General features: G+C 47.1%; 1 protein-coding gene across 6 annotated transcripts in view; it reads left to right on the top strand.

The window, feature by feature from the left end:
- Nucleotides 1-14133, top strand: part of LOC140398702 (BRD4-interacting chromatin-remodeling complex-associated protein-like) — a 215432-nt gene that overhangs the window by 53799 nt on the left and 147500 nt on the right. For 5 of the 6 annotated variants that reach the window (XM_072487720.1, XM_072487732.1, XM_072487729.1 and 2 more), the window contains 2 exons: nucleotides 782-2815; nucleotides 8239-8505. In XM_072487720.1, the coding sequence (XP_072343821.1) occupies nucleotides 782-2815; nucleotides 8239-8505 (2301 nt within the window). The remainder of the gene's footprint in view (nucleotides 1-781; nucleotides 2816-8238; nucleotides 8506-14133) is intronic. The other variant, XM_072487744.1, reaches the window with a different exon arrangement.

The raw sequence follows: 14133 nt of genomic DNA, 5'->3' as shown, positions 1-14133 counted from the left end.
AATTATTTTTTCCAATTAAGGGGCAATTTAGCATGGCTAATTCACGTAATCTGCACATCTTTGGGTTGTGGGGGTGAAACCCACGCAGACACTGGGAGAATATGCAAACTCCACACGGACAGTGACCCAGGTGGATTCGAACCCGGGTCCTCAGCGCCGCAGTCCCAGTGCTGTCCACTGCGTCACATGCCACCCTTGCCGCCCCGAATAATAACATTCCTAAGACTATTGGAAAGATACTTCAAGGATAGGTTTACATGGTTACAAGGAAAGAGTGGGTGGAATGGCACTAATTAGTGGCTCCATCAAAGATTTTACAGGGGCACGAGAGACTGACAAACAACTCCTTGTCACAGTGTGAGCCCATTATTTGTTTTTCTCTTTGTAACATCGTACAGGAGATGTGACTAGTTGTGGATCCTGGGAGTTGGTTAATTTTAGTTTTGTTCTAGACTTGCCAGTTTTAGTCAGCCTGGTGACACACTCGATTAAGAGCTGATGCAGAGATACTTAAAAGGGAGGAGAAATCAGAAAACGGAACATGGGCCATGAATTAAGCTGACAGCAAGTGGAAGCCAGTCACTGATCCCTTTTTGTGTTAGTAATGAAAATTCATTTTGCAACAAATCGGAAAAGGTTGGCTAGATCTGTGTTATTTTGGGATCCCTTATTCAAGTGCTTTGCTCCTCTATGTCTTCCTTTTGATTGACCCATTCCTTTCCAAACCCCTCTCAACATTTGACCATTTATATAAGAACTAAAATGTCTTTCTCGGTTTCAGGGCCAGCTAGCATCGGCCAGTGAAGGAATCAACAGCCAGGTGTCCTCATCCACAAGCTGCGTTGACATCTCCTTCCTTGAAGATGACATCCTTGGGTCACCAGGTAGTTCTGGCGTTCCGCAGAATGCGGAGGAGCCCTGCGATATCTTGCAGCAGAGTTTGCAGGAGGCCAACATCACGCAGCAGACGTTGCAAGAGGAAGCTGACCTGGCGGCCAGTGTGCTACAGATACAACCCTACTCCCACCCGCACTCTACAAACCAACTTGCCGAGGGCAGCCCCCAGCTCCTCGGGAGTGTTGGCACAGATTTCAGTGGCTTGTCCCAGCAACAGCAAACTGCTGTAATCGCACAACAGTCTCTGCTTCAACAAGTGAATACTCAGTTTGTCAATAAAACCATTAGTGTGCAGCGCTTGATTCAGCAAGTTGGATTGAACAGTGTTGCGATACAACCAATAGCCAGCATTCAGGCCAATGGCAGCCCCAGAGCCTGTAACATTGGACAGATTCAGATGGTTGACCAACATGGTGGCCAAGCTGCCATGATGTCTATTGGTCAGCACCATCAGCAAGGATTGTTCGCCAAACCTGGCCTGACATCACAGATGTCTGCTCCTTCAGAGAGTTACCTTTCAGCCGCGTCTTCAGAGTGTCAGGTGACACTTGGTTCATCAATTTCTTCACCGTTCCAAAAGACTGTCACAAGCACCAATCTAAATGGAAACTCTCTCTTTGCCAACACAAATCTTACACAATCAACACAACAGGTTGCTGTTAGGCCAACCAACAGTAGCCAGGTGGTTCATACCCCAGTATTGACCCAAATTATTCAGAGGACGGCGACTCCAATTCAGCCAAAGCACCGTGTGAATATCCAACCCAAACTCGTCCAGATAAGCCCAAAGCCTTCATTTAGCCCAAACTCTTCTGCCCTTCAGACAGCATTAAAAATTCAAACAGAAACCACGCTACAGCAACAAAAAGCTCAACAGAACTTGACATTTGTAGCGGGAGCCTCGGGTCAGAATGTCCTGCTATCAACGCAAGGCCCGACAGTTGCTCAGTCTATTGCCGCCAATCTGATCAAACAACAACCTCAACAAGTGCAGTCCAACATGGGCAAATCAGTCAATGTTCAGGTTCTAAACCAGGGAAGTAGTATAGTAATCCAGCCTCAGTCAGTACCTCAGGCTGTAATCCCAGGTCAAAGCCAGTTTATTTTACCCGGGCAAATGGCCAATGCAGCAGCAGGCAGCATTCCCCAGCAACTTTCTTCAATTCAACCTGCAACTATGTTGACTGGTCAAAGTGCAGCAACACCGAATCTCCCTGGACAGCCAGCCACAAATCGTGTTATGGGGCGTCAGGGATCTTCTAGTCAATTAGTCAGCAACCAGTCCTTATCTGCACAGATCCTAACTACCCAACATGTGGCAGGACAATTGATTACTAGCCAGACTAACTTTGGCCAGGTTTTTGCAGCGTCAAACACACAGCTGACGGTCGGCCAAGGAACAGCTCATATATTATCTGGACCGTTACAACTGCAGCCCAGCCAGCTAGCTCCATCTACAATACTTCAAATACCCAGCCAGCTCGGTGCTGGCTTTGCTTCACAGTCTCACCCTTCTGGTCAACGCACAGTAGTGCAGTCTGGCCCAACTGTCGTACAGGGTGTCTCATTGCCAAATCAAATAACTGTGCTCAACAGCACTGGCCCTATAGGGCCATCCATTAATGTCCAGCAGGTGAGCATCAGTTCTCCCAAGTGCAATATTGTGAAGTCACAGCCTTCCACTGATGCCGAGTTAACACCAACTCTTGGACTACAGCAGGCACATGCTCCACCCCAGTGTCATCGCCGTATTCAGACCCAATCTCAGTCCCAATTGGTGGAAATTCAGCAGTCTGCTCCACTATCAGCTGCAACCTCACAACCAAACAGCACCTTAGCTGAAAATACTGACAAATCCATCAACCAGCAAGGCATAGGATCAGCACTCAATGCCGACCAGCTTTTGCTTTTCCAACAGGTAGGTACCATGACATTATAACAGATACATTGATACACTCCTTGCTAGCTTTTGCTCATGAAGGTAAGACATGCTATAGCAATGCAATATCTTTACACTAATTAGGAATTGCCCAACTACATTTCTGATTTAAGAAAACATTAAAAACCAATAGGAGACACTAAATCCTCATCCAAAATACCGGCGGTCCATTAAAATTTTGAAGAATTTCTTAGGTAACAGGATCAAACATGGGAAAGTGAAGTTGAAGTGTAGATGAACCATGACATAATTTAATGGTCTAACAGGCTGGAGGGGCTGAATGGCCTTTTAGCTCTGGAGCATGTTTATAAGTATGTTGTCATAACTGAGATGTTACACCTAACATGAAGGATCAGAGAGGCTTCTGCTCTTTCCCCCAGAAAAATAAATGGCGGATGATCTGACAGAGGTTTTAAAGATTGTGAAGGGATTTGATAGCATAGGCATGGAGAAGATGCTTGTGCCAGAGCTTGAAGATGTTAATAGAAATGGTTACTAATAAATCCAATGAGGAATTCAGAATATGCTTATTCACCCAATGTGGTGAGAATGGCAGCACGGTAGCATAGTGGTTAGCACTGTTGTTTCACAGCGCCAGGGACCCGGGTTCGATTCCCACTTGGTTCACTGTCTGTGCGGAGTCTGCATGTCCTCCCCATTTCTGCTTGGGTTATCTCCGGGTGCTCCGGTTTACTCCCACAAGACATGCTTGTTAGGTGAATTGGACATTCTGAATTCTCCCTCAGTTGACCGGAACAGGCGCCCGAGTGTGGCGACTAGGGGATTTTCACAGTAACTTCATTGCAATGTTAATGTAAGCCTACTTGTGGCACTAATAAAGATTATTATTATTATGTGGAATTTGCTACCACATGGAATGGTTGAGGTGAATAGCATAGATGAATTTAAGGGGAAGTTGGTTAAGCACATGGGGGCTGGTTTAGCACAGTGGGTTAAACATCTGGCTTGTAATGCAGAACAATACCAGCAGCGTGGGTTCAATTCCTGTACCGGCCTCCCCAAAACAGGCGCCGGATGTGGCGACTAGGGGCTTTTCACAGTAACTTCAGGGCAGCACGGTAGCACAAGTGATTAGCACTGTGGCTTCACAGCGCCAGGATCCCAGGTTCGATTCCCCGCTGGGTCACTGTCTGTGCGGAGTTTGCACGTTCTCCCCGTGTCCGCGTGGGTTTCCTCCGGGTGCTCCAGTTTCCTCCCACAGTCCAAAGACGTGCAGGTTAGGTGGATTGGCCATGCTAAATTACCCGTAGTGTCCATAAGGGTTGGGAGGGGTTATTGGGTTGCGGGGATAAGGTGGAAGTGAGGGATTAATGTGGGTCGGTGCAGACTCGATGGGCCGAATGGCCTCCTTCTGCACTGTATGTTCTATGTAATCTATGTATGTAATCTATGAGGGAGAAAGGAATATAATGTATGTTGATGTAGAGGGGTGGATACAGGCTCATGGACCTAAACAGCAGCCTGGACTAGATGGGCTGGATAGCCTGATTCTATGCAGTAAATTCTATGTAAAGATCAAGACCATTTAATCCACTGCCTCCTTTCCTTTACCTCACTGAGATAAAGTTCCCCCTGTCCTAGCTCGGAATTTACAGCTTTCTCCGTATCCACCCTCCAAACTCAGCATGTCAATGAGAGCCACCTCATGTTACCTCGCTCTTTGTCCCCCGGTTCAGTGATTAGCACTGTTACCTCACAGCGCCAAGGACCTGGGTTCGACTCCTGCCTTGGGTGATTGTGAGGAGTTTGCACCATGTCTGCGTGGGTTTCTTCCATAGTCCAAAAATGTGCAGGTTAGGTTGTTTCTCTTAAATCTACAACAGTCTATTTTTTTAATTCTTTGATTGGATGCGAGTGTTGCAGCAAGCTCCCAACATTTATTTCTCATTCCTAACTGCCCTTGAGAAGCAGGTGGTGAGCTGCTATCTTCAACCGCTGCAGTCCATGTGATGTAGGCACAGTCGCAGTGCTGTTAGGAAGTTCCAGGATTTTGATCCATTGACCGAGAAGGAACGGTGAGGGAGGCGGTGGCACAGTGGTATTATCGCTGGGCAATAATCCAGATCCAGGAAAATGCTCTGGAACCACGGATTTGCATCCCAGCATGGCAGATGGCAAAATTTTAATTTAAAAAAATAATTATTTTTATTCTCCATTCACATTTTCTTCAGAATTTACACCCCACCAACAAACAGTAAACGGTAATGAATACAATGTCAATCCCCATATTAACAACAACCTCCCACCACCCCAAACAACGGCCCACCTGACAATATAAGCATCAAATAAAACAAACCCTCCCAATGTGGAAAAAGGAATCAGGAATCGCTTATGGTCACCATTGACATATATAGTCCATCCCCCAACCCCTCCCTAATATTCAATGTCATCCAACCCCCGAAAGAGTACCGTGAATGACACCCATGAATTGTAGACAGCCACCCCCCACCCCAGACTCCTCCCCTCCACTTCCTCTTGTAAACTCCTCCCCTCAACCTCGGTTCCTTCCCCCAACTTTTCAGCCCGGCTAGACTCACCGAAACCTGTTCTACCAGACTCCGATGGCCGCAGCCCCTCCCCCCACCTCACTCCCGTTCACAGGCTGGCTTAAACCGGCCAGCGTGGAGGCCCCCGCCCGGGTCCCCTTCCCCCTTGTCCGGTCCCAGGAAAACCAAGAAATCCCATTTAGCACACAACCCCCGCATACACACCCAAGCCCCAAAGAACCAATATTGCAAATGAAAGTCCCATCTCTTCCCTTGTCCAAATATACACAGCGTCAACTCATTTAGTACATACACCAACACGCAGTGAAAAAAATAAAGTTACATAAGGCTACATTGGTACACGATCATTTCTCAATTCTGCCACAGTCCTTCTGCCTTCGCAAACTCCTCCGCTGCTTCAGCCGTCCCAAAATAAAAGTCCTTGGATTTGTAGGTCACCCTCAACTTAGCTGGATATACTATGCCGCACTGCACCTTGCTGATGTACAGTGACTTCTTCACCCGGCTGAAGGCAGCCCGCCTCCTCGCCGGTTCCACCGTAAAGTCCTGGTATACGAAAGAGAAAATGCTGGAAAATCTCAGCAAGTCTGGCAGCATCTGTAGGGAGAGAAAAGAGCTAACGTTTCGAGTCTGATGACTCTTTGTCAAAGCTGTCGGAGAGAAGAGCAGTACTTCTTCAGAGTAGGCATTCCTGGAAGAGAGGTGGCAGTGAGTTAACCACTGGATAAAAGCAAATTACTGTGGATGCTGGAATCTGAAACGAAAGAGAAAATGCTGGAAAATCTCAGCAAGTCTGGCAGCATCTGTAGGGAGAGAAAAGAGCTAACGTTTCGAGTCTGATGACTCTTTGTCAAAGCTCCTGGTATATACGTATACCAGCTCAAGCCCACTGCACCACCCGCTTCTGCTTTGCCCAGCACAGGACCTTCTCCATCACGCTATATCTACGGAAACACACAGTTACTACTCTTGGCAGCTCACTCGTCCTTGGTATAGGCCTCCACGACCGATGAGCCCGATCCAGTTCATATCGGGAGGCATCGTCCCCCCTGGTCTGGCCGACATGTGACTCCAGTTCTACAGCAATGTGGTTGACTCTTAACTCATGATCTCCTTGTAAGTGATGTCCACATCCCATGCAAGACTAAAACAAAAATATATAGTTCTGTTCAGATGTTGTTTGGTTTGGAGGGGAACTTGCAGATTGTGGTGATTCCATACGTCTTTGCCCTTGTTCTTCCAGGTGATTGAGGTTTGGAAGGTGCTGTTGAAGGAGCCTTGGCGAGTTGCTGCCGTGCATCTTTTAGATGGCACACTCTGTTGGTATTATGTATCAGTGGTGGATGGGGTGCCAATCAATTGGCTTCTTTGTGCTGCACAATAGCAGACGGGGGAGGGGGGTGGTCTCAATTTTCTTCCTCAAGGGGAAGGGTGAGGTCACGTCTAGCCCTGGGAGATTGAGTGAGTGTGAATCTGTCTTATGGCCAGTCTCAGGTTTATCACTCACTCTCACCATCATACACCAACACATAGACACGGACCTACCTAAATACTTTCACACCCTGTGGATTTTTATTACTTTTTTTAAAATGTGACATTGCTCAGCAATTTCCATAACGCCTCTTTTAAAAAAAAATCCAGCTTGTTGTTATGGCAAACCTGGGGCATCATTCTCCGACCCCCCAGCGGGTCGGAGAATGGCCATTGGCCGCCGTGAATCCCGCCAGTTGCCGAAGTCTCCGGTACCGGATATTCGGCGGGAATCGGGCCGCGCTGGTTGGCGGGCCCCCCCGCTCGATACTCCGGCCCAGATGGGCCGAAGTCCCGCCGAGAAATTGCCTGTCCCGCCGGCGTAAATTAAAGTAGGTATTTACCGGCGGGACAAGGCGGCGTGGGCGGGCTCTGGGGGGGGGGGGGGGCGTGGGGCGATCTGGCCCCGGGGGGTGCCCCACGGTGGCCTGGCCCGCGATCGGGGCCCACCGATCCGTGGGCGGGCCTGTGCCGTGGGGGCACTCTTTCCCTTCCGCCTCCGCAACGGTCTCCACCATGGCGGAGGCGGAAGAGACTCTCCCCACTGCGCATGCGCGGGAATGCTGTCAGCGGCCGCTGATGCTCCCACGCATGCGCCGCCCCGATATGTCATTTCTGCGCCAGCTGGCGTGGCAACAAAGGCCGTTTCCGCCAGCTGGCAGGGCGAAAATCCCTCCGGCGCCGGCCTAGCCCCTCAGTGTTGGGGCTCGGCCCCCAAAGATGCGGAGCATTCCGCACCTTTGGGGCGGCGCGATGCCCATCTGATTGGCGTAGTTTTGGGCGCCAGTCGGCGGACATCGCGCCGTTTGGGGAGAATTTCGCCCCTGATTGCTTATCGGCCCCTTGAGTGAGAAAAATATGCAAAGGTGGGTTCCCGGAGCAAAAAGGTTGGACAAGCCTGTACTTGAGTGTTGTTGGTGCTGCACCAATCCAGGCAAGTGGAAAGTATTCCATCACACTCCAGACTTGTGCCTTGTAGATGGTGGACAGGCTTTGGGGAATCAGGACATGAGTTCCTTGTCACAGAATTCCCAGCCTCTGACTAACTCTTGTAGCCACAATATTAATATGGCCAGTCCAGTTCAGTTTCTGGTCAATGGCAATGCCCAGGATGTTGATGGAGGGAGATTCAGCAATGTTAATACCATTGAATGTCAAGGGGATGTTTAGATTCTCTTGTTAGACCTGATCAATACCTGGCACTCGTGTGGCACAAATTTTACTTGCCAATTATCAGCCCATGCCTCAACATTGCCTAGGTCTTGCTGCATTTGGACAGGGACTGCTTCAATATATATTTTTATATGCCGTTAATTTTTTTTTAAAAAACCTTTTCAATTACAGAAAGAGCAAAAGCAGCAACTCCTTTACCAGCAGGCCTTGAAGCTCCAACAGGAGAAAGGCCTCTCACTGACCTCTTCCAATGGCTTGGCAGCACCATTCACTGCCAACAGTGTCCCAACATCTGTTATTGTCAGCAGTGGGATTGGATCTGCAGTACAAACAAGCAGCATCCTCGTGCCAGCAAGCACTCTGCTAATGGAGCCCAAAAACCAAACAGTCTTACCTCAGAGTCAGCCCAGCCACTTCCTGCCAGCTTTGGCAAGCCAGGTATGAATTGATTCCTCGTCGCAGCAGCTTTAATTGCACAATTACATGTTCATTTCCTTTGCCTTGGAACCAAACCAGGAGGAATTCAACTAATAAATTTGTTGCTAAGGTTGTGATATTGTGGCTAAAATGATTCATTTATTGAAGCTCAGTCTGCCCTCTGTCAGATTATTATTGCTATCTTCCTTCAAAATAATAACCACTTGCATTTATATAGCATCTTTAACATTGTAAAATACCCGAAGGACTGTATTCAGAGGATAATTTGTCGTGCCACGTAAAGGGCAAGTTAAGGAGTGCCTTAAGGAAGGGAAAGGCAGATAGATTTCCAGCATGAAAGGAGGCTTTTCGGCCCAGAGTTTCTGCGGCAGCTGACAATTAGCCATCTAGCCCAATCGCACGTTCCAGCTCTTGGTCTGTAGCTTTGTAGGTTACGGGACTTCAATTGCCGATCCAAGGATTTAAAAAATGTTATGAAGTTTTCTACCTCCTACCATCCTTTCAGACGTGGTGAATTCCAAATCTCTTCCACACTCTCAAGGGGAAAAAGATTCCCCTTGAATCCTTTCTAAAACCACCTAACTCTTGCCCAAAACCCATGCTCCTAGTTTTGGACACCTCAGCTAAGAGGAAAAGGGTATTTCCTCTCCACTCTACCTAAACCATCATGTTTTATATCCTTCAGTTTGGCTTCCCTTCAACTTCCTCTGTTCCAGAAACAACCCGAGCCTATTCCTCATAACTAAAATTCTACCGTCCAGGCAACATCTTATAAACCTTCTGCATCCTTTTTTCATGCAACCACATCTTTCCCACTGTGCGGTGAGCAAAACTGCATGCAATACTGCTGCTGTAGCCTAACCATTATTTTATACAGTTCCAGCATAACCTCTTCGTTCTTAGCTTTATTAGCTGAAGCGTAGAATACAAGTACCCCGCATGTCTTTTGGCCATCTTATTGCCCTTGTCCAGCCACCTTCAAGGATCTGTGGACATGGATTCCAAGGTACCTCACTCAGTACCCTTGCCATTTATTTTTATTGTTAGCCTTCCCCAAATACATTCCCTTACACTTCCCCAGATTAAATTCTATTTGCCATTATTCTGCCCATGGTGATATCTTCCTGCAGGCTCCACTTCCTTCATCATTGACAACAAGGCCTTTTTTTGTATCATCTGCAAACTTCTTAATTGTAGCACCTGCATTCAAGTCCAGATCATTGATGCACATTACAAAAAGCAATGGGCCTAGTACGGAGCCCTGCAGAAACCCCCAGAAACAGCCTTCCAGTCACCCGGTGACCATTAACCTTTGCTTCCTGCCTCTGAGCCAATTTTAGATCCAACTTGGCATTTGCCTTGAAGCTTTTATTTTCATAACTAACGTTTACCTTCATTATTAGTCTGCAATGTGGGACCATATCAAAAGCCTTGCTGAAATCCATTTGGACAACATTAAATGTACTACCCTCATTGACCCTCTTTGTTACTGCCTCAAAAATGCAATCATAGTCAGACAATCCCTTAACAAATCTGTGCTGACTATGTTTATAAATGAGAAGTTATCCTATACCCTTACAATCTTCTCCAATAATTTTCCAAAAATTACAGGCTGATTGATCTGCAACTACATAATCTATCTCTTTCTCTCGCTCCAAACAATAGTACAATATTAGTTGTTCTCCCAGTCTGGTGACACCACACCTGTAGCCAGAGAGGATTGGAAAATAATGGTCAGAGCCTCCACTATTTCTTCTCTTGTTTCCCTTAACAGCATTTCATCCGGACTTGGTGCTTTATCCACTTTCAAAGATGTTGAATACGCCTCTCATTATTTAATTTTTAGAAGTCACACCCCTCCTCCTCCCTCATTGCAATGTCTGTATTGGCCCTCTCTTTCATGGAAACAGCTGCAAGTCTTCCTTAGAAACCAGAGCATCATCCTCCATCTCCACACACCGGTTACCCTTATGCTCCCTAATAGGCATTACTCTTTCTTTCATTATCCTTTTGCTCTTTTTATATTTATAAAAGAATCTTCAGGTTTTCCTTGATTTTAACCTGCCAATACTTTTTTTCATGCCCTCTCTCTGCTTTCTAATTTCCTTTTTAATTTCACCACCTCACTATTTATACCCTGGATTTTTTTGCAGTATTGAACCCTCAGTATCTGAAATCAGCTTTCTGTTTTTATAGTATCCCCGTTTGGCATTCAGGTGGCTCTATATTTGCTGGTTCACCCTTTTTCTTTAAGAACAAAGAACAGCACAGGAACAGGCCCTTCAGCTCTCCAAGCCTGCGCCGATTCAGATCCTTTATCTAAACCTGTCGCCTATTTTCCAAGGATCTACTTCCCTCGGTTCCCCGCATGTTCATATATCTGTCTAGATGCATCTTAAATGATGCGATCATGCCCGCCTCTACCACCTCCGTTGGCAAAGCGTTCCAGGCACCCACCACCCTTTGCGTAAAAAACTTTCCACGTACATCTCCCTTAAACTTTCTCCCTCTCACCTTGAAATCGTGACCCCTTGTAATTGACACCCCCACTCTTGGAAAAAGCTTGTTGCTATCCACCCTGTTCATACATCTCATAATTCTGTAGACCTCAATCAGGTCCCCCCTCAACCTCCGTCTTTCCAACTAAAACAATCCTAATCTACTCAACCTTTCTTCATAGCTAGCACCCTCCATAGCAGGCAACATCCTGGTAAACCTCCTCTGCACCCTCTCTAAAGCATCCACATCCTTCTGGTAATGTGGCGACCAGAACTGCACGCAGTATTCCAAATGTGGCCTAACCAAAGTCCTATACAACTGTAACATGACCTGCCGACTCTTGTACTCAGTACCCCGTCGGATGAAGGCAAGCATGCTGTATGCCTTCTTGACCACTCTATCTACCTGTGTTGCCACCTTCAGGGTACAATGGACCTGAACTCCCAGATCTCTCTGTACATCAATTTTCCCCAGGACTCTTCCATTGACCGTATAGTCCGCTCTTGAATTAGATCTTCCAAAATGCATCACCTCGCATTTGCCTGGATTGAACTCCATCTGCCATTTCCCTGCCCAACTCTCCAATCTGTCTATATTTTGCTGTATTCTCTGATAGTCCTCCTCGCTATCTGCAACTCCACGGGAATATACTTGCTTTGAACTCATACTATCTCTTCTTTGAATGTTGCCATTCATCTGGCATTAATTTTCTTTCAAGTAGCTGTTTCCAGTTCATTTTAGCTAAATCACAGCTCAGTTTAGGAAAATCCTGGAACTCCCTTCCTAACAGCATTGTGGGTGTATCTACACCACATGGATTGCAGCGGTTCAAGAAGGCAGCTCACCACCACCTTCTTGAAGGCAATTAGGGATGTGCAATAAATGCTGGTCTAATCACATCACGGACAGAATAAAAAGAAAAACTGAAGGCACTACAATCAGTTGTAGGGATGGTTAGATTTTTCAGCAGGTCTGGCAGCATCGCAAGAAAAACGGAGTTAATGTTTTTGGTCAATTTACATCTCGAAAAGATACTGACATCAAACATTGACTTTGTTTCTCTTTCCATTGGTGCTGCCTTCTCCATTAATGCTCAGTATTTTCTGGTTTTGTTTGACATTTCTAGTGTATGTAGTATTTTGTTTTGCATTGTTGGAATTTTTCTGGGTTTAGGTATTAACTGAAGCAGGTAGAGAGTTCTGGTATGGGTCAGCCATGATCTAAGAATAGCGAGCATGCTTGAGGGGCTGAATGGCTTCCTCCTGTCTTAAAACAATAGCCTGTTTACATTTTCTGTACCGGAGAACGATAAGGGACTTGTGACTAAAGAAAGGGTTGGATGGTAAAACCATCACAGATTTCAGGAGCCCTGCACTCCCAATCCAACATTGTTAAAAGGTACACAAAACAATACTGATGGTTAAATTGATTTTAATATATGTGAACTGTACCTTTTATTAAGTGGTCATACTTTACTGTTAATCCAGGCATCTCGTAGGCAGTTTTCCTTTGACCTCTTTTATCAATGCAACACAAATACATAAAGTTTGCTTTTCTGTTTAATTGACTTTGCCACTGAAAGGTCAGGATATGTTTCCTCGATTTTGAATGCTCTCCAGCAGTACCAAAGGTGTGAGGAATTTACTGAGTTACCTGAAGTCAAAGGGACACTTAAAATGGTGCATTTGAAATTGACTCTTGCATGATGACAAATGGTTAGCTTTCATTTTCAGGTATAAACATGAATGTTATAATGTACATTGCTAAAAAAAAATCTATTTACGGGTGGACCACATGATGCGGGTGCAGGAATAACAGATTTCCGTGGGCTCTGGTGCCACTCGTTTTATAATCCGTCTGTTATCCTGTTTGCCTGGCACATGCTCACCTCATCCAAGAGTTAAAACTTGGTAGTATGTCCCTGGATGACTTTTGGATAAGTATTAGAGAGAAAATGCTGAGGAATGCAAAAATGTTGGATTTGACAGGGATGGAATGGGTTTCTCAATACGGCGACGGGATCCTCAAGCGGTCTCTCGACCCAGTGCTCTCTGAGGCGCTGAAAATGATGATTGCAAACATCATCCGAGAAATAGATTAGCGACTCGGCTTTCTGACTCAAAAGTTCTCATAAGGTCGAGTTGCAGAATACTAATAAAAGGCTTGATGAAACAGAGGAATGAATCCTGAATGTCAAAAATATTGCTTTCTCTGCTGAAGCCCTTATTCAATACTTGGAAAACCAGCTATGTGGCTTGTCAGAAATCCTGGAAGATTTGGAGAACCGAGGCTGGAGAAAGAATATCCGGGTTGTTGGTCTGCCAGAAGGAGTGGAGGGTAAGGGTCCTTTCAGTTCTTGGCTGCCATGTTTTATTAAGCTGGATGTGAAATCTGAGCATTTCAAATTGGAAAGGGTGCACTGTATCCTTTCTCTGAGGCCGAGGGAGCGTACTGTATCCTGTCTCTGAGGCCGAGGGAGGGCACTGTATCCTTTCTCTGAGGCCGAGGGAGCACACTGTATCATGTCTCTGAGGCCGAGGGAGCGCACTGTATCCTGTCTCTGAGGCCGAGGGAGGGCACTGTATCCTGTCTCTGAGGCCGAGGGAGCACACTGTATCATGTCTCTGAGGCCGAGGGAGCACACTGTATCATGTCTCTGAGGCCGAGGGAGCGCACTGTATCCTGTCTCTGAGGCCGAGGGAGGGCACTGTTTCCTGTCTCTGAGGCCGAGGGAACGCACTGTATCCTGGGCGAAATTCTCCGGAAACGGCGCGATGTCCGCCGACTGGCGCCCAAAACGGCGCAAATCAGACGGGCATCGCGCCGCCCCAAAGTTGAGGAATGCTCCGCATCTTGGGGGCCGAGCCCCAACATTGAGGGGCTAGGTCGGCGCCGGATGGATTTCCGCCCCGCCAGCTGGCGGAAAAGGCCTTTGGTGCCCCGCCAGCTGGCGCGGAAATGACATCTCCGGGCGGTGCATGCGCGGGAGCGGTAGCGGCCGCTGACAGCTTCCCACGCATGCGCAGTGGAGGGAGTCTCTTCCGCCTCCGCCATGGTGGAGACCGTGGCGGAGGCGGAAGGGAAAGAGTGCCCCCACGGCACAGGCCCGCCTGTGGATCGGTCGGCCCT

This window comes from Scyliorhinus torazame, chromosome 2, assembly GCF_047496885.1.
Source record: "Scyliorhinus torazame isolate Kashiwa2021f chromosome 2, sScyTor2.1, whole genome shotgun sequence".
NCBI lineage: Eukaryota > Metazoa > Chordata > Chondrichthyes > Carcharhiniformes > Scyliorhinidae > Scyliorhinus > Scyliorhinus torazame.
This window is presented reverse-complemented; position numbering and strand designations above follow the sequence as displayed.